Source organism: Balaenoptera borealis (genome assembly GCF_965194805.1).
Source record: "Balaenoptera borealis genome assembly, chromosome: 17".
NCBI lineage: Eukaryota > Metazoa > Chordata > Mammalia > Artiodactyla > Balaenopteridae > Balaenoptera > Balaenoptera borealis.
In genome coordinates this window covers 77,145,594-77,166,844 of record NC_138876.1, presented here as the reverse complement: position 1 = coordinate 77,166,844, position 21,251 = coordinate 77,145,594, and the positions used below count along the sequence as shown (strand labels likewise).

The 21,251-nt window shown below is 41.9% G+C and overlaps 1 protein-coding gene across 3 annotated transcripts in view; it reads right to left on the bottom strand.

The window, feature by feature from the left end:
• Positions 1 to 21,251, bottom strand: part of TOX (thymocyte selection associated high mobility group box) — a 302,599-nt gene that overhangs the window by 7,153 nt on the left and 274,195 nt on the right. For all 3 annotated transcript variants that reach the window (XM_082364680.1, XM_082364681.1, XM_082364682.1), the window contains one exon: positions 1,950 to 2,315. In XM_082364680.1, coding sequence (XP_082220806.1) covers positions 1,950 to 2,315 — 366 coding nt within the window. The remainder of the gene's footprint in view (positions 1 to 1,949; positions 2,316 to 21,251) is intronic.

The following is a 21,251-nucleotide window of genomic DNA, read 5'->3' as shown; positions in this document are numbered from 1 at the left end:
CGGGCGGCGCACAAGGCAGGACGCAGCCCACATGACTGAAGGCCGAGCCCCTCAAGGTATCAGATCTTCACTCAAACACTATTGGTTCATTAAAATGCAAGGACACCCAAAGAGTGTCCCTTTTGTTGAGAGTAACGTCTGATGGAAAGAATGGCAATTGAACCCTTTGAATATCACTTGCTGGTCACAAACCCCACTGTAGACAAGGCAAGATGGTGGAGGTTGGCTTTTCCCCAGTGGGTCGACAGCCAGTCTGTTGACAGGTAAGTCAGTTGTCTGAGCTTTATCAATATCCTTGGCTTAGGGACCAAAGAAGACTTCAGTAAAGAGATGAATCCTTTGCTCTCCACAACCATTTAATCTCAGAACTAACTAGGATGTAAAGACCCTCCCAATTCTTAGAAGAAACTGTTAAGAATTTACAAGAATGATTAAGAGTGAGAGGCAGCAGGCCTAGCGTTTAAGAATCCAGGCTCTGGGCTTCCCTGGTGGTGCAGTGGTTGGGAATCCGCCTGCCAATGCAGGGGACACGGGTTCCAGCCCTGGTCTGGGAAGATCCCACATGCTGCGGAGCAACTAAGCCTGTGTGCCACAACTACTGAAGCCCGCGTGCCTAGAGCCAGAGCTCCGCAACAAGAGAAGCCACCGCAATGAGAAGCCCGCGCACCGCAATGAAGAGTAGCTCCCGCTCGCCGCAACTAGAGAAAGCCTGCACACAGCAACGAAGACCCAACACAGTCAAAAATAAATTAAAAAAAAAAAAGAATCCAGGCTCTGATCGCTGAACAGAGTTGGGTTTGAATTCCAGCTCTGACCTTACGGGCACGTTACTCAACTCTGCTGAGCTTGAGTCGCCTCACCTGTGAAATGAAGGCAACGTCAGGACCTGCGCTGTAAATTTTCTGAAATTAAAGATGAGGTAAGGTAACGTATTAAGGTTTGTCACTGTCACCTCTTGGAAGTCCTGTCTATAATGACAATACTAAAAATGAATTTACTACATTTGACTGCTCTTTCTGCCTCCTCTCCACCCCACTGTGGCAAAGTCTAGGCTCAAATTCCACAGAGGGCTAGATATTGCTCCCACAGGAAGACTATGCTTGCATATTTAATTACAGCTCTGGGACAACAGAGTCATTGGATTATAAAAGTGAGAGATTAATTTGATATGTTTTATAGGCTTTACCTTGATCTATTTTTTTAAAACAAGGTTTTAGGATTTTTAAATGCTTTACGTTCAGTTTACATCATTTGCTCCTTATTCTCAAATTTTAAAATAACACCAAAATCCAAAAGGAAAACTTGATTTCAAAGAAAAGTTAAGATAAGAGTGCGCACAAATGGTTTCCATAATTGGGGTGTGGGCAGGGAGGCTTCCAGACCTCCTGTGTTTTCTAATCTATGTAGAAGCCAGGTATCTATTTTTAAATAAAACTCTGGTTAACATTTTCATTTCTTAGGACTCTTAAGGGTGTACCAAATTTGATATTTCTGACTAGAAATAGTGGGCCTGATTTCATGCTGCAGCATTTATCGGACTCAACGGGCATATCATCAAGACTTTCTCATTTCCAAACAACATATGCATATATTTTAAAGGTAGACTTCTCAACCCCGAAGAGATCTTTAGCAGTAGTGGCATCTGAAAACAACAAATGTACTTTACTCAAGAGGCAGAAAACAGGAAGGGTGATTAGAAACACGAAGCAAAATGGGTATCATGGGAAAGAAGTTAGGGATTATGAAGAGCAGAAGCTCCTGTGATTGTATGAGGCTGCCCAATTCACCCCCTGCAAATTAACTTCCGGGAAGCAGATATTTGTTAAAGATCTGCCATTCTCTCTCCACTTAAACAGAACAGACAAGCCCCCCCACCCGCCCCCGCTGGATGAACGGACCCTCCAGCACCTCTGAAGGGGAGTCAGTGCGCGGCGCGGCATGGCACGTACCTGCTGCATGGTGGGGGAGTGTAAGGCGGGCTGGACCTGCATGGGGAGCTGGGTCCCAAGGGGCTGCTGCATGTTGAGATGCTGGTGAAGAGGTGGGCTGATCTGCAGGGGAGGAGGGGGGGACACGGCCATGTTTGCTATAGAGACAGTCACTGGCATTTGGTTATTGGCCTTGGGGGCTATGCTCCTGGGGAGACTGGGATGCATGGTGGTTAGGTGAGGGTTCATTCCTGGTTGTTGGTGATAGTGAGAACTTAGGTACAGAGCTGAGTGGGCCTGGCTGGGCCCAGGGAACACTGACGGCGGCTTTGAATTGATCAGCTGCGGAGGCTGAGATGTCTTCACGTCAACAGGTTCGCTGTAGCTCTGTGGAGGAACAAACAAGAGCAGAGTTAAGAGACGGACACACGGGTGTTGCTTTTTCTTAGGAAGATGCTCTGTGAGTTCACTCGTGAACGTTCATGTGAATCAACACCTGTTACTACTCTTGACTCTCAAACACTCCTCCTTCATCATTTGCCACGTGACTTTATGCAAGTCAGAGCTCATTTCACCTCTTTTATAAAATCTAAAACAACGTATGATGACATTTTTTTTTCTTTGCTTAAATGCTAAGCTCTAATTTGGTGACTTTTCTCATCATCCAAAGAGAGATAAAAAGATGAGAGGAGGGGCGGATGCCACCAGTGCCCTAATAGGAATTACCAGCCAGTGTGGCTCACTTGGAAAGGAAGTCGCTTCTGGAGTTCTTCTGTTGATTGTATGTTTAGTTTTTTATTTTTCCTTTTTATATGCTCCAAGAGCCTTGGCATAGATATTTGCACAAAGAAACAAAGTTGGTTGATGGAACTGGATAAGGAAGAAAAGAGTTCAAAAATACCTTTCTGAAGTCATATAAAACCACATTAATATATCTTCAAAGTAACCATAGAACACATTTTGATTTTTTAAAGAGTTGGTGATGAATTATCCTCAATAATGAACTGGATAAAAATAATCTCTCTTAGAAATTTTAGACTCCATCATAAATTAATATAATTTTGCCCTAACTTTTTTCACACCTTCACACGGTCATTTCCTAATAATCTTTTAATTAACTTAAAAACTAGTCATTTCAGTGGAAGCTGATAAGCGTCAAGAATGAACCCCAAAGCATTTCTTCTTGGGCATGAACCTGCCTACTTTTGGTGAGAGGAAGAGGCTGATAAACAAATGGTGAAAGGTGAAACCGGCTGGAGAAAGAAAATGCTGAAATGTCCTTCTGGAGAAAAAAGTCACTTGGTCAAAACAAGGTCTTGAGGATGCATCTGTGCCCTTGTTCTATGCCCTTGATGTCACGCTTCTTCCGTTGATACGTCAGCATGAGCTTCTTGTTACCCAGAACTGTAGGGCCTTCCTGGGCTCCCCTTGCTGGGTCTCCGCACAGCACCGTGGACAGACGGGCACGTTCACAAGTCTGGCTCATCGTGCACAGCGACATGAAACTCCGCGTGCGAACTTCATTGCACAAGGCAGCCAGCAACGCAACTCATTTCCTCCCAGCAGTGTAGGAAGATGGAGTGAGAGCCCCAGTGAGAACAGTGCTGCATGTGTGCTGAGCGGAGGAGGCCAGGCTGGGGTGAGCACTGGTGGCCTCACATGCTCTCCCTATAGGAAGGACACAACTGCCATCTCCAAAAACATGTCAGCCATGGAGATGTGGGGTCCTGTGAGACTCTGATTTTACTCCAGGCAGAGTAGATAGTAAGGTGAACCCTGAAGAATTCAAGCTCCTCCAAAGAATCCTCTCATTATAATATTTTTCTCTGTGTTAGTAGTGATGCAGATTTTCTGAAATAGGAATAGATATTCAGACTCCCTGCCTTCCGCATTAACATGAAAAAGGTCAATAACTGTTCACAAAAATTTTCAAGGGGAGGCTTTAGACCAAAGAAGCTTTATGAAATGTAGTACCTAAAAGGTGCTTTCAATTAAAAAAAAAAAAAAACTTAAGTCATTTTCTTTTTTTGGTTCCATTTAAAAATTCTTATTGTTGATATGCAGAGCAGTGAACAATTCAAGGAAAAGGTCAAATGGGTTAACTCAGGCTGTGTAAACAGTGACTAGCTTTACATCAGAATAACAGGTACTGCAGTGATACGCCTCAAAAGTCATTCCATATATGCCAAGAAGATTATGTGCTTATTGTGTGTCTGTGCGTTTAAGTCACAAGGCAAAGTGTTTTCATTGTGTTTGCATTCGCTCTTCTTTGACCTAGCACAGAAGGGCTAATTTCATATTTAGTTACATACTTCATCAACTTCATACAGGAAAGGAACAATTACACAATGACCAGATAGATATAAAAATTAATACATGTTCGTGTGTCTTCTTTTTTGGCCTTATAGTTGCTTTAATTTAAACAGAAGAAAAATCACTCACAATTCCCATACTATCAAAACTATAAAATCTATGTAGTTGTAAAATGTTTTCACTTTGTATTTCTGTAGCCAATAATCACATCATTATCTAGTGATATGGTACACACAGAGCAGTAGATAGGTAGCCTGAGCTTGTATGTACACATATATGTATATGTGAACACAACACGACAGGTTCAGATATGATCATACGATCGTCCCAGGAATTCCAACAAGGTAATTAAAAATATATTTAAATTAAACAAACCTAAAGGGATATACTTATGCTACACTTAGAAATCACTGCTTGTAGTGGGTACAGATGCTTAGCAAGCAGTTGGGCTGGCTTCAGGGGCCAGAAGCCAGTCCTGGCGAGCAGCTCTAGGGAGAGTAACCGCTTTGCCCCCCACCCAGTTTGCCCCCCACCCAGTTTGCCCCCGACACAGTTTCCAAGTTGCATTAGAGGGGGTTTGTGGAAACGTAAATGTCCTTAAAAAACAAGTTTCCATGACAAAATATGCGTGGGAAGAGCACGGGGCCACATCAGGTTAAGAGGGTGCCTATCCTGCAGGACTTGTCAGAGTCTCGAGTGTGTTAATGTACACTGTGAATCTCCAAGGGACCATCACAGAAGTCTTTCCTCAGTGGGCCATTTCACTGAAATAGTCTTCAATGGAAAACACTGGTTCAGAAGAAGAATTAATAAATTACACATGCATATTTAAAATGACAAATAGAACATACCTTTCAATTTAAATAGTCATATTTCTTGCCTCAAATAAACTAACTTGTATTGCCCCCAAATGCATATATAAATTACATCCATCGAGGTGTAAAACCAAAATTATCCTTTGTTTCATGTTTCCTGGAATACTATCTGCATAGAGAATTTCATATTCTAGGCCAAGGACAGTGACACCACTTCCTGAAGGAATTAGGAAGTCAGTAACTTCTCAGCTATAGCCTGGAAGAGCTAAGGCGTAGACACATTAAGGCAAATTCAAAATAAACCATGAACCAAATTCTCCTGAATTCCACTTTCTAAATAATAACATGCGGTCTGACGTATAGTTAGATGATAGATAGATGTAGAGATAGAGATATAGACAGATAGATACAGAAACAGACAGCAACCTACTTGAGGTACTTTACTGCCAACCTTGAGAAGACTCTTTCCTCATGGTAACTAAACACAAAACATTTTGTCTATCCAGCCATTAGTTTGTCATTTGTCTTCTCAATTCTAAAGCATGTAGAGATCAGTACTGTTAAACCTATTTTGAAATAGTAGTAGTTTTTAATCACTAGAAGGACTATAATGAGGTCAAATTAAACAGATTTCCAAAACCAAGGATTTAGACAAGACTTGAAACAATTTTTAACACAGAGAGAGAAAGAATTTTTGGGAAGTTACATGTTTTCTCTATATTTTCGAAGTCGTTGACTATGACAAGGTAAATAATAACACATCTAGCTACGTGCCTAAATATGGCAGGCACTCCACTGGGGGTTCTCTTCCTGCATTCTCTCTTCACCATGATGTCCTGCACCAACAGGAAAGGTTTTTTTTTTTTTTTTCTGGCTGCGCGGCTTGCAGGATCTTAGTTCCCCCACCAGGCATTGAACCTGGACCCCGGCAGTGAGAGCACTGAATCCTAACCACTGGACCAATAGGGAATTTCCAGGAAAGGATTTTTTAAAGGTCGGGACTGGAATCTTCTGTGTCCCATGCATCTGACACAGTGCCAAGTATAGAGAAGACAAACATGTTTGCTGAGTGACTGACTGACTGTTCTTGAACAATACCGCAAGCAGTCGCTGTTGCCCTAGCTGATATTCCTGACAAGACATTCTGTTCCTCTTCCTAAGGGGTAAGGAAAGATCTGAAATCTTTGAAAACCCACAGAATATCAGACTGATCTTCATTCTCTGCTCCCATCACGAACCACACCCTTCCAGAAGAAATGAGAAATTATAACCCTTAGCTTTGCCCTTTGGTGAGGTACCATGTGCTTTGTTCCCCACTGGATCTTGGGTGGATGGCAGGAAGCAGGGACGCTTACCGCGTTTCATCCATATTTTGAGAATTTGTATCTTTATGTAGAGATTCATTCACTTAGAAAGGGAAAAAAACCTGCTTCTAGCTTCACTTCTGATGAATTCTTAATCAGACTAATACAACAGACCACCTATTAATTACAGAGATATTTTATTGTTTTGGAAGATAGGCAGAACAAGTTCATTTTCCATAGCAAAGTGTCATGAATTCACAGCAAAGCGTCATGATTAAATGGAAATATGAAGAAATCATAAGCTTAATATACTCTCACCGTCATTTTCTTCCAATTAAACTATGAAAGCAAGGCTACTATTTTGCAAATAATTACATTGTATATGAAGATCTCTATACCTTCCATTCAGAAACTAGAATTACTTTCTCATACAGTCTAAATCATTTAAATTTGTTTCTAATCTCAAATGCATTAACCACTTTTATTTAGTGGTGTGTGCTTTGTGTCGGTCACCTGCCAAATATGACCCTATCAGTGTATACACAACTGAAAATCCACCCTCGAATGTGACATTTTCATGGGATGAATGTGTATTTGCTATTGGTTTATAAGCTCTATTTCCTGTTTTCTTTTGGGCCCCTGATTCTAAAGGATGTTTTTTATAAGCAAAATGGAATGTGTGTGTGTGGGGCGCAATGAAGACCTTTTGGGTCTTTTCAGTAGTCTTTCACAAAGGATACGACTCTATAAACATTAAGGTACTTCTTATTAATCAAGTTGTTTATTGTCCAAGATAGTTTCAATCCCATTTACTTTGTATAATGAAGATAATACTGCATAGTCTATAAATGCTCCCTTTCTGGGATGATAAGTGCTATAAAAATGAAAGATTGACAAAGCAATTGTTATTTAAAACAGCAAAGTATAAACACAAGACATAAAGCTCAGTGGAAATAACAATATAGGAGGCGCTGAACCAAATCAGATTAATAGTTCATCTAATTTGATTCTTGTTTCCAGTGCTGACCAATACTTGATGCATTGGAAATTAAACAAAATGTATGCACCTACTCAATTGTGCATTGTTACTTTTGGAAGGAAAATTCTTCTTGGTACTTGCAGGTGATTAGCTTACACCCTGAAGCATGAGATTTTATCTTTAAATCACGATCTGGGCTTACAGAGCTGCAAATTTTATGTTAACAGTCATAAAATGATCCATCCGATTTTCATATTCAGACGAAGTATTTGTCTCAATAGCTCTCTACAGCATGAATTCTATAAGTTACTTTCATCCTGTAAAAAGAAATCATTTCTTTTGTTTCGAATTTACTATCCTTTAATTGAACTGAGAATTGTGTTTCTTTACTAATCGGTCATGGCAACAGAGAACTTACTTAATTTAGTTCAACACTGTCCTATACTGTACATTATAAAAAGCTTCCATCATCCTCTGTAAGTTTCAGCACCCCAGCTCAAGGCAGAGACAAAATCTCATATTTGATGTGTGACCTTAAAGTCATGAATCTGATTACTTATACTGAACACACCAGAACATATTCATCCAAACGTTGTCTCTTTGCAGGCTGGCACTTCTGAGCAGCTGTATGCTTATTTCAATAATGCTGCTTTTACTTGGAATATTTGGGAACTTCCGTACAGGATTTTCTTCAGCGCCTGTGGGACATCGCTTTACATATCCTCAGACAACTCTTTGTCTTCTGGCGGTGAATTTGATTTTTGGAAACAGCTAATACTCACTTGAAGCCAAGTCTGTTGGATGTATATGGGTGATGTTTGGGGAAAAGAATGAGGTGTGAAAACAATGTGACAATGTTGATTTGCTAAGGTGGCTCATAAACTTTTGCGGAGTGCGGTTCTAAAAGAAGAGTTGCCAAAAGCCTTCTGAACTCTGGGGCAATAATAAAATAAGTTTGTAGCCGCCCAATGTGAGTCCTTTGAATGCAACACTCATTTTGGGAATATAAATCCTGGTCTATGCGGTAAGATAAAGCTGGTTCCAGTTGCTTTAAAGTTATACATTGCTTTCAACATAATTTAGGCTCATGTCTAGGAATTCCTGAGTCTATGGAAAAACTGTATTTTCTTAAGCTTTACTTAACAGTCCAACCCAAAATGACCTGAAATAGCATGTAAAACCACTCCAGCCCAGAAACCGTAGGCTCCACAATGGCATATATTCTTGACCCTCAGACTATTCATAGGCTCCCTCAACTAAACGCTCATAAAGACATTTCAATTAAGGAACCTATGTAGGTGATTTTTTTAAATGTCTAGGTCATTTTTTATCTTTATAAAAGAATATATGTATGAAGCAAATTTTTCTTTATTAATGCCACTTTAAAATTTTCTTTATATCAAAGCAGCCTTGCAGACATTGAAAATATGATCCAGCTATATTGTGAATCATATACAAAACTTTCCTAGTTCTTTGCGCACCTATCAATAACGTTAAAAATAAAATTGATAGTAATAATAATTGCTGGTATTAAGTGCTTTCCTGTGTTCAAGATCCCGAATCATGCAGTTTATATAGAGTTTCCTATTTTATTTTAATGGAAACCTAATGATGTAGGTCCTATTATCTTCTCTGTTTAACACATTAGAAAATTGAGACTTTAAATAGCTGAATAACGTGCATAAAAGCAAGCAGTTAGGAAGTGAGAAACCTGGAATTTGAACCCAGATGGAGCTGTCCCGAGTGCCTGGGGACGTTTCTGCCCCCTGAGGACTCGTTTCGTGTGACACTGGTGGTGCGTTAAGAGGTTTTTAATGTTTCCCTTGGCGCCTGTGGAAGCACAGGTGCTGAAGACGCCTTCAAGATCTTCTCCAAACCTTATTTATAAACCTTTGCTTCCCGCTTTTAAATTTCTCAATGGAAAGAAATTGTTTGCCTAAATAATCCGAGAGTTTGGTAATGCTCCCTGTTCAGATTAAATTCCTCTAGGGTAACCTGGTGTCTCCGTTCTTGTTATGGATTCAGAGAAAACGGAGCACAAGGAACCACTGCCCATGCCTGACACCCACCATGGGGTGAACATGGCCACATCTGTGTTTTTCAGGCTTAGTGATGTCAAATCCACTCTTCTCTGCTACTATCTCCTGCCCTCCCTTTTCAGTTGCTTTATGACTCTTTCCTCTGCAATCTCTCCAACTTCCCTCTTTAAATCACAGAGTCTAGAACTGAACAGGTTAGTTTCTCCAGGTCTTACCCGGGCTGTGTCTGCAGCCGCCAGGGCTCCCTTTCCTGGGTCCTTCACTGCGCGTGTGCTTCCACGGCACAGGGGCTGTGCTGGGCGGGTCTGTCACCGAGCAGATCTAACCCTGGGTGGGTCTGTCACTGGCTCCACGTGACTAGGTAAAGCACGTGCACAGCTGAAGGGCAAGGCACAGAACAGGCCTTCCTAAACATCCCGCAGGCCCCAGCGTCCTCTGAGGATCTCGGGCCGGCCTCTGGTGGCGAGCGGCGGGTGGAAGACGGGGGCAGCCTTCTACCCTCATCCCCAGCCTCACTTAAACGAGAACACCTTTACTCTTGGCTGTCCAACATGTAAGAGTTGGCACAGAATTTTACTGAGGATAATACGAGGCCGTAGTTCTAAAGATATAAAAATTGACAGTCACCCAGGGTAGAGAAAAGCCTGCAAGCTTTGGAGCCGGAGAGCGAGGAGTCTGAGCTCTCCCTCTGCTACCACCAGCCTCTCCTTCGTCTCTTAGACTCTCCAAGTCACTTAGCCTCTCTGCCTAGAGACTGTCTAGAAAATGGAGCTAAATCTCGCTTTGTAGGGTTATTGTGATGATGAGTAGAAATAGATGTAAAATGCCGAGCACAGTGTGGGACACAGAGAAGCTACTCGATAGCAAGGTGCCATTTGTATTTGTGTTGTTACTGAAAAAAATTCGGTGTCCAGCTGAGAGTGTGTCTGTATTGTCATTTTCAAGTACGAAGGTTAGAATATTCTACTACGACTGAGCTTTTTTATTTTGGGTTAACTTCAATTTTATTCGGGTCTGGAGTCATGTTAATTAATATGCTGGGTTAGATGGTATATAATTCATTTAAGCTAAAATGTAATTGAAAGGAGAGGAGCATTGTTAATCCTATGACTCAGTCTCTTGGGTGGAGCCAATATTCACTGGCTGCTTCTATTTTTTGTTTATGTTCTGTAAGAAACAGCTAATTTTAGAGTAGTGAGAAGCAGTTAATTTTAGAGTATAGTTTCAAACCTCTCAAGCATCACGAAACACTCTGATCTGTTGTGCCCGTCTTTGGGCTCTCAGCACCAAGCCCTGTGTCTGATGTGGAAAAGGTGTTGTGCAGCTCTGGCTGGGATGCAGACTAGGGCCTGGAGCGGAAGCAGTGAGAAGTAGCCGACTTGACGTGGTTACACATTAGCGAGGGCAAGAGCTGTTGGCCCAGGGATACAAGGCCTTATTGGATGAAACACATTGCATAGAAAATTGGTACCAAAATACGTAGCTCTGGAGGAGTAAGTCAAAATTGCCAGCGAGAACTTAGGGAAACGGACACAGAGCTTTGGCTAATACAGTATTTCACTGACAAAAGTGACCTTAGGAAACCATCAACAACACAAAAAGACAAATTGTGGAATGGGAGAAAATATTTGCAAGTGATGAAACCAACAAGGGGCTACTCTCCAAAATACACAAGCAGCTCATACAACGCAATATCAAAAACCAAACAACACAGTCAAAAAATGGGCAGAAGACTGAAACAGACATTTCTCCAAAGAAGACATACAGATGGCCAAGAGGCACACGAAAAGATGCTCAACATGGCTAATTATTAGAGAAACGCAAATCAAAACTACGAGGTATCACCTCACATGGGTCAGAATGGCCATCATCAAAAAGTCTACAAATAACAAATGCTGGAGAGGGTGTGGAGAAAAGGGAACCTTCCTGCACTGTTGGTGGGAATGCAAATCGGTGCAGCCACTATGGTAAACAATAGGGAAGTTCCTTAAAGAACTAAAAATAGAGCTACCATACAATCCAGCAATCCCACTCCTGGGCATATATCCGGAAAAGAGGAAAACTCTAACTAAAAAAGATAGATGCCCCCCAATGTTCAGAGCAGCACTGTTTACAAAAGCCAAGACATGGAGACAACCCAAATGTCCATCAACAGATGACTGGTTTAAGAAGATGTGGTGTATATATATATATATATATATATATATATATATATATATATATGTATATGATGAAATATTACTCCGCCATAAAAAGAATGAAATACTGCCATTTGCAGCAACATGGATGGACCTAGAGATTGTCATACTAAGTGGAATCAGTTAGAGAAAGACAAATACTATATCACTTGTAAGTGGAATCTAAAAATAATAAAATGAATCTAATATATACAAAACAGAAACAGACTCACAGACATAGCAAACAAACTTTGGGGAAAGGGGAAAGAAAGCGGGGGCCGGGGGGATAAATTAGGAGTATGGGAATAACAGATACAAACTACTATACATAAAATAGACAAGCAACGAGGATTTGCTATGTAGAACAGGGAACTACATTTACTATCTTGTAATAACCTATAATAGAAAGTAATCTGACAAATATATACAACTGAATCACTTTGCTATACACCTGAAACTAACACAACATTGTAAATAAACTACTTTAAGTGAGCTCAGAAGAGAGAAGGTCGACACTCCATCCTGACTTCTGGGACAGGGGGTTAGGGAAGCAGGTCGAGTGCCCCGTCAGGACCTGGGGACAGCACAGCCCAGCACAAGGGCTGAGGGAGTGGGAGGTCAACACAGGGCTTGGGCACTTGTTGCCTACGTGATACTTTTCCTCTTCAGTGAAATGCTGACAATCAAGCCTACTTTGAGGGGTAAGGTATGGGGAGTGAGGGAAGTCATTCACATAAAGTTATCTTTTAAAATATAAATCCGATCACGCCATCCCCCTACTGGAACCCATTCAGTGGCGCCCCTTTGTACAGAAAATGAAACCCAGCTCCTTTCACTGTCCTGCAAGGCCTTCGTGACTTGGCCGCTGCCCATCTTCCCAGCTTCATCTCAAACCACACTCCCCTGTTCACTCAGCTCCAGCCGCACTGACCACTTCTCCGTCCAAGGAGGTATTTTTGTCCCCCGAGCCTGCATTTACTGCACTGCCTGGTCGGCTCTGTCCCAGGCTCCCTGTGTCCTGCAAGCTCCTGTCTTCCCTTGCTCTCAGCTCCAAGGTCATATCTTCAAAGAGGAGTCAGCAGACCACCCTATCAGATGCCGTCCTTGATTTCCCAGAAGGCTTCGATTCACAAAGATCTTGGTCATTCATTAACTTATGTTTTCACTAGTGGTCTCCCTGGACTGAAGAGAAAGTTCTTTAAGTGCAGAGGACGCACCTGCCAGTTCTCCACTGTGTCCTCCGAGCCTGGCCCAGCGCTCGGCACAGACCACGTGCCCAGGGAAATTTACCAAATGAACACATGAATGAGTGAACGGAGAAGATGGAGCTCGGCTGTCACACTGTGGTTACCTGGATTTGTGACTATTATTATCATGTAGCATTTTATGATTGTACCTTCAGATCTTTAGATCTTTCAGAATAGGGAAATAATTTATAACATACTAAAAAAAGTATAACAGAAAAATATATGTGTAAATATGAATGGCTGCTATTTTCCTTGTGATAATTTTAAATGGAAAAGCAATGGATTTTTTTTTTTTTTTTTTAAACATCTTTATTGAAGTATAATTGCCTTACAATAGTGTGTTAGCTTCTGCTTTATAACAAAGTGAATCAGTTATACATATACAATATGTTCCCATTTCTCTTCCCTCTTGCATCTCCCTCCCTCCCACCCTCCCCATCCCACCCCTCTAGGTGGTCACAAAGCACAGAGCTGATCTCCCTGTGCTATGCGGCTGCTTCCCACTAGCTATCTATTTTACATTTGGTAGTGTATATATGTCCATGACACTCTCTTACCCTGTCACATCTCACCCCACCCCCTCCCCATATCCTCAAGTCCATTCTCTAGTAGGTCTGTGTCTTTATTCCCGTCTTGCCACTAGGTTCTTCATGGCCTTTTTTTTTTTTTTTTTTTTTTCCTTAGATTCCGTATATATGTGTTAGCATACTGTATTTGTTTTTCTCTTTCTGACTTACTTCACTCTGTATGACAGACTCTAACTCCATCCACCTCATTACAAATACCTCCATTTCATTTCTTTTTATGGCTGAGTAATATTCCATTGTATATATGTGCCACATCTTCTTTATCCATTCATCTGTCGATGGACATTTAGGTTGCTTCCATGTCCTGGCTATTGTAAATAGAGCTGCAATGAACATTTTGGTACATGACTCTTTTTGACCTATGGTTTTCTCAGGGTATATGCCCAGTAGTGGGATTGCTGGGTCGTATGGTAGTTCTATTTGTAGTTTTTTAAGGAACCTCCATACTGTTCTCCATAGTGGCTGTATCAATTTACATTCCCACCAACAGTGCAAGAGTGTTCCCTTTCCTCCACACCCTCTCCAGCATTTATTGTTTCTAGATTTTTTGATGATGGCCATTCTGACCGGTGTGAGATGATATCTCATTGTAGTTTTGATTTGCATTTCTCTAATGATTAATGATGTTGAGCATTCTTTCATGTGTCTGTAGGCCATCTGTATATCTTCTTTGGAGAAATGTCTATTTAGGTCTTCTGCCCATTTTTGGATTGGGTTGTTCGTTTTTTTGTTATTGAGCTGCATGAGCTGCTTGTAAATCTTGGAGATTAATCCTTTGTCAGTTGCTTCATTTGCAAATATTTTCTCCCATTCTAAGGGTTGTCTTTTGGTCTTGTTTATGGTTTCCTTTGCTGTGCAAAAGCTTTTAAGTTTCATTAGGTCCCATTTGTTTATTTGTGTTCTTATTTCCATTTCTCTGGGAGCTGGGTCAAAAAGAATCTTGCTGTGATGTATGTCATAGAGTGTTCTGCCTATGTTTTCCTCTAAGAGTTTGATAGTGTCTGGCCTTACACTTAGGTCTTTAATCCATTTGGAGTTTATTTTTGTGCATGGTGTCAGGGAGTGTTCTAATTTCATACTTTTACATGTACCTGTCCAATTTTCCCAGCACCACTTATTGAAGAGGCTGTCTTTTCTCCACTGTATATGCTTGCCTCCTTTATCAAAGATAAGGTGACCATATGTGTTTGGGTTTATCTCTGGGCTTTCTATCCTGTTCCATTGATCTATATTTCTGTTTTTGTGCCAGTACCAAACTGTCTTGATTACTGAAGCTTTGTAGTATAGTCTGAAGTCAGGGAGCCTGATTCCCCCAGCTCCATGTTTCGTTCTCAAGATTGCTTTGGCTATTCGGGGTCTTTTGTGTTTCCATACAAATTGTGAAATTTTTTGTTCTAGTTCTGTGAAAAATGCCAGTGGTAGTTTGATAGGGATTGCATTGAATCTGTAGATTGCTTTGGGTAGTAGAGTCATTTTCACAATGTTGATTCTTCCAATCCAGGAACATGGTATATCTCTCCATCTATTTGTATCATCTTTAATTTCTTTCATCAGTGTCTTATAATTTTCTGCATACAGGTCTTTTGTCTCCTTAGGTAGGTTTATTCCTAGATATTTTATTCTTTTTGTTGCAATGGTAAACGGGAGTGTTTTCTTAATTTCACTTTCAGATTTTTCGTCATTAGTGTATAGAAATGCAAGCGATTTCTGTGCATTAATTTTGTATCCTGCTACTTTACCAAATTCATTGATTAGCTCTAGGAGTTTTCTGGTAGCCTCTTTAGGATTCTCTATGTATAGTATCATGTCATCTGCAAATAGTGACAGCTTTACTTCTTCTTTTCCGATTTGGATTCCTTTTATTTCTTTCTCTTCTCTGATTGCTGTGGCTAACACTTCCAAAACTATGTTGAATAATAGTGGTGAGAGTGGGCAACCTTGTCTTGTTCCTGATCTTAGTGGAAATGGTTTCAGTTTTTCACCATTGAGGACAATGTTGGCTGTGGGTTTGTCATATATGGCCTTTATTATGTTGAGGAAAGTTCCCTCTATGCCTACTTTCTGCAGGGCTTTTATCATAAATGGGTGTTGAATTTTGTCGAAAGCTTTCTCTGCATCTATTGAGATGATCATATGGTTTTTCTCCTTCAATTTGTTAATATGGTGTATCACATTGATTGATTTGCGTATATTGAAGAATCCTTGCATTCCTGGGATAAACCCCACTTGATCATGGTGTATGATCCTTTTAATGTGCTGTTGGATTCTGTTTGCGAGTATTTTGTTGAGGATTTTTGCATCTATGTTCATCAGTGATATTGGCCTGTAGTTTTCTTTCTTTGTGACATCTTTGTCTGGTTTTGGTATCAGGGTGATGGTGGCCTCGTAGAATGAGTTTGGGAGTGTTCCTCCCTCTGCAATATTTTGGAAGAGTTTGAGAAGGATAGGTGTTAGCTCTTCTCTAAATGTTTGATAGAATTCACCTGTGAAGCCATCTGGTCCTGGGCTTTTGTTTGTTGGAAGGTTTTTAATCACAGTTTCAATTTCAGTGCTTGTGATTGGTCTGTTCATATTTTCTATTTCTTCCTGGTTCAGTCTCGGCAGTTTGTGCATTTCTAAGAATCTGTCCATTTCTTCCAGGTTGTCCATTTTATTGGCATAGAGTTGCTTGTAGTAATCTCTCATGATCTTTTGTATTTCTGCAGTGTCAGTGGTTATTTCTCCTTTTTCATTTCTAATTCTATTGATCTGAGTCTTCTCCCTTTTTCTCTTGATGAGTCTGGCTAATGGTTTATCAATTTTGTTTATCTTCTCAAAGAACCAGCTTTTAGTTTCATTGATTTTTGCTATTGTTTCCTTCATTTCTTTTTCATTTATTTCTGACCTGATCTTTATAATTTCTTTCCTTCTGCTGGCTTTGGGGTTTTTTTGTTCTTCTTTCTCTAATTGCTTTAGGTGCAAGGTTAGGTTGTTTATTCGAGATGTTTCCTGTTTCTTGAGGTAGGCTTGTATTGCTATAAACTTCCCTCTTAGCACTGCTTTTGCTGCGTCCCATAGGTTTTGGGTCGTCGTATCTCCATTGTCATTTATTTCTAGGTATTTTTTGATTTCCCCTTTGATTTCTTCAGTAATCACTTCATTATTAAGTAATGTAGTGTGTAGCCTCCATGTGTTTGTATTTTTTACAGATCTTTTCCTGTAATTGATATCTAGTCTCATAGCGTTGTGGTCGGAAAAGATACTTGATACGATTTCAATTTTCTTAAATTTACCAAGGTTTGATTTGTGACCCAAGATATGATCTATCCTGGAGAATGTTCCATGAGCACTTGAGAAAAATGTGTATTCTGTTGTTTTTGGGTGGAATGTCCTATAAATATCAATTAAGTCCATCTTGTTTAATGTATCATTTAAAGCTTGTGTTTCCTTATTTATTTTCATTTTGGATGATCCGTCCATTGGTGAAAGTGGGGTGTTAAAGTCCCCTACTATGATTGTGTTGCTGTCGATTTCCCCTTTTATGGCTGTTAGTACTTGCCTTATGTATTGAGGTGCTCCTATGTTGGGTGCATAAATATTTACAATTGTTATACCTTCCTCTTGGATCGATCCCTTGATCACTATATAGTGTCCTTCTTTGTCTCTTGTAATAGTCTTTATTTTAAAGTCTATTTTGTCTGATATGAGAATTGCTACTCCAGCTTTCTTTTGATTTCCATTTGCATGGAATATCTTTTTCCATCCCTTCACTTTCAGTCTGTATGTGTCTCTAGGTCTGAAGTGGGTCTCTTGTAGACAGCATATATATGGGTCTTGTTTTTGTATCCATTCAGCCAGCCTGTGTCTTTTGGTGGGAGCATTTAATCCATTTACATTCAAGGTAATTATCGATATGTATGTTCCTATTCCCATTTTCTTAAATGTTTTGGGTTTGTTATTGTAGGTGTTTTCCTTCTCTTGTGTTTCTTGCCTAGAGAAGTTCCTGTAGCATTTGTTGTAAAGCTGGTTTGGTAGTGCTGAACTCTCTCAGCTTTTGCTTGTCTGTAAAGGTTTTAATTTCTCCATCACATTGGAATGAGATCCTTGCTGGGTAGAGTAATCTTGGTTGTAGGTTTTTCTCCTTCATGACTTTAAGTATATCCTGCCACTCCCTTCTGGCTTGCAGAGTTTCTGCTGAAAGATCAGATGTTAACCTTATGGGGATTCCCTTGTGTGTTATTTGTTGTTTTTCCCTTGCTGCCTTTAATATGTTTTCCTTATATTTAATTTTTGACAGTTTGATTAATATGTGTCTTGGCGTGTTTCTCCTTGGGTTTATCCTGTATGGGACTCTCTGTGCTTCCAGGACTTGATTAACTATTTCCTTTCCCATATTAGGGAAGTTTTCAACTATAATCTCTTCAAATATTTTCTCAGTCCCTTTCTTTTTCTCTTCTTCTTCTGGGACCCCTATAATTCGAATGTTGGTGCGTTTAATGCTGTCCCAGAGGTCTCTGAGACTGTCCTCAGTTCTTTTCATTCTTTTTTCTTTATCCTGCTCTGCAGTAGTTATTTCCACCATTTTATCTTCCAGGTCACTTATCCTTTCTTCTGCCTCAGTTATTCTGCTATTGATCCCATCTAGAGTATTTTTAATTTCATTTATTGTGTTTTTCATCATTGCTTGATTCCTCTTTAGTTCTTCTACGTCCTTGTTAAATGCTTCTTGCATTTTGTCTATTCTATTTCCAAGATTTTGGATCATCCTTACTATCATTATTCTGAATTCTTTTTCAGGTAGACTACCTATTTCCTCTTCATTTGTTAAGTCTAGTGTGTTTTGACCCTGCTCCTTCATCTGCTGTGTGTTTTTCTGTCGTCTCATTTTGCTTATCTTACTGTGTTTGGGGTCTCCTTATCACAGGTTGCAGGTTTGTAGTTCCCGTTGTTTTTGGTATCTGTCCCCAGTGGCTAAGGTTGGTTCAGTGGGTTGTGTAGGCTTCCTGGTGGAGGGAACTAGTGCCTGAGCTCTGGTGGATGAGGCTGGATCTTGTCTTTCTGGTGGGCACGTCCACGTCTGGTGGTGTATTTTGGGGTGTCTGTGGCCTTATTATGATTTTAGGCAGCCTCTCTGCTAATGGATGAGGCTGTGTTCCTGTCTTGCTAGTTGTTTGGCATAGGGTGTTCAGCACTGTAGCTTGCTGGTCATTGAGTGATGCTGGGTCTTGATGTTGAGATGGAGATCTCTGAGAGATTTTTGCCGTTTGGTATTATGTGGAGCTGGGAGGTCTCTTGTGGACCAGTGTCCTGAAGTTGGCTCTCCCACCTCTGAGGTACGGCCCTGATGCCTGGCTGAAGCACCAAGAGCCTTTCGTCCACACGGCTCAGAGTAAGAGGGAGAAAAAATAGAAAGAAAGAAAGGAAGGAAGGAAGGAAGGAAGGAAGGAAGGAAGGAAGGAGGAAGGAAGGAAGGAAGGAAGGAAAGAAAGAAAGAAAGAAAGAAAGGAAAGAAAGAAAGAAGCTATAATATAGTGAAGTAAAATAAAGCTATTGTAAAGCAAAGCTATACAGACAAAATCTCCCCCAGAAGCATATACATATACACTCACAAAAAAAAAAGGAAAAGGGGAAAAATTAATATATCCTGCTCCCAAAGTCCACCTCCTGAATTTGGGATGATTCGTTGTCTATTCAGGTATTCAACAGATGCAGGCACATCAAGTTGTTTGTGGAGTTTTAATCCGCTGCTTCTGAGGCTGCTGGGACAGATTTCCCCTCCTCTTCTCTGTTCGCACAGCTCCTGGGGATCAGCTTTGGATTTGGACCCGCCTCTGCGTGTAGGTCGCCTGAGGGCGTCTGTTCCCCGCCCAGACAGGACGGGGTTAAAGGAGCAGCTGCTTCGGGGACTCTGGCTCACCCAAGCCGCGGGGAGGGAGGGGTACAGAGGAAGCGGGGCGAGCCTGCGGCGTCAGAGGCCGGCGTGACGTTGCAGCAGCCTGAGGCGCGCAGTGCGTTCTCCCGGGGGATGTTGTCCCTGGATCACGGGACCCTGGCAGTGGCGGGCTTCACGGGCTCCCGGGAGGGGCGGTGTGGAGAGTGACCTGTGCTCGCACACAGGCTTCTTGGAGGCGGCAGCAGCAGCCCCAGCGTCTCACGCCCGTCTCTGGGGTCCGCGCTGATCGCCGCGGCTCGCGCCAGTTTCTGGAGTTCGTTTAGGCGGCGCTCTGAATCCCCTCTCCTTGCGCGCCGTGAAACAAAGAGGCAAGAAAAAGTCTCTTGCCTCTTCGGCAGCTGCAGACTTTTTCCCGGTCTCCCTCCCAGCCAGCTGTGGTGCGCTAACCCCTTCAGGCTGTGTTCACGCCGCCAACCCCAGTCCTCTCCCTGCGATCCGACCGAAGCCCGAGCCTCTGCTCCCAGCCCCGCCTGCCCCGGCGGGGGAGCAGACAAGCCTCTCGGGCTGGTGAGCGCTGCTCGGCGCCGAGCCTCTGTGCGGGAGTCTCTCCGTTTTTCCCTCTGCGCCCCTGTTGCTATGGGATCCGCGCTGTTAGCTGCGGCTCGCGCCCGTCTCTGAAGTTCGTTTAGGCGGCGCTCTGAATCCCCTCTCCTCGCGCACCAGGAAACAGGGAAGAAAAAGTCTCTTGCCTCTTCGGCAGCTGCAGACTTTTTCCCGGACTCCCTCCCGGCTAGCTGTGGTGCACTAACCCCTTCAGGCTGTGTTCACGCCGCCAACCCCAGTCCTCTCCCTGCGACCGAAGCCCGAGCCTCAGCTCCCAGCCCCGCCCGCCCCGGCGGCTGAGCAGACAAGCCTCTCGGGCTGGTGAGTGCTGGTCAGCGCCGAGCCTCCGTGCGGGAAGTGCGGGAATCTCTCCGCTTTGCCCTCCGCACCTCTGTGGCTGCGCTCTCCTCCGTGGCTCCGAAGCTTCCCCCCTCTGCCACCCGCAGTCTCTGCCCGCGAAGGGGCTCCTAGTGCGTGGAAATCTTTCCTCCTTCACAGCTCCCTCCCACTGGTGCAGGTGCCGTCCCTATTTTTTGTCTCTGTTATTTCTTTTTTCTTTTGCCCTACCCAAGTACGGGGGGAGTTTCTTGCCTTTTGGGAGGTCTGACGTTTTCTGCCAGCGTTCAGTGGGTGTTCTGTAGGAGCAGTTCCACGTGTAGATGTATTTCTACTGTATCTGTGGGAAGGAAGGTGATCTCCGCGTCTTACTCTTCCGCCATCTTCTCTCCTCTGTCGCAATGGATTTTTATATATGTTTCTGTGTGCAATCAGCGGATAGGCTGGTAAATTTTCTGCACGTGTCTGCAAGGTTGTACTGCAAATATCCCATTCACATACAACATCAGAAGGCCATTTTTCTAACCTGGAGAGGGTGTTTATAACTATTCTTCATTTTGTATACATACAATAGATAGTTGTACATAAATAGACATTCAACAGCTCCAGCAAAATTCCTGCTGCCAAAGAGAAGAAAAACGTCAGAGTAAGCTATAAAGAAAGTGTTTGGTTTTTTTAAATGTAGAAATGGCAATTCGCAGCATTTACACAAATTGCCGTATACTGAGGGTTGCAACTCTGAGAACGAATAGTAAGAAAAGTTGCAGCTAAGAGCAAATCTGAGGACACTTGTTTTGAAAGTAAAGCTTAGTCAGTATTATAGCATTCTGGCAATCTGCATAACATTAAGCAGAGTGCTTTGTATTGGGACTGACACTTCATGTATTGATTTGCTCATATGTAAAATGTTCTGACTAAAACTTCTATTTAAAATGCTCAAGAAGAAACTTATCCTGGATGAAATAAGAAGAATTCATATGCCCCCTTACATCTTGGGCATGTTAATCTGAATAATACCAAGTGACTATACAACCCAATTGTTGGATGGATC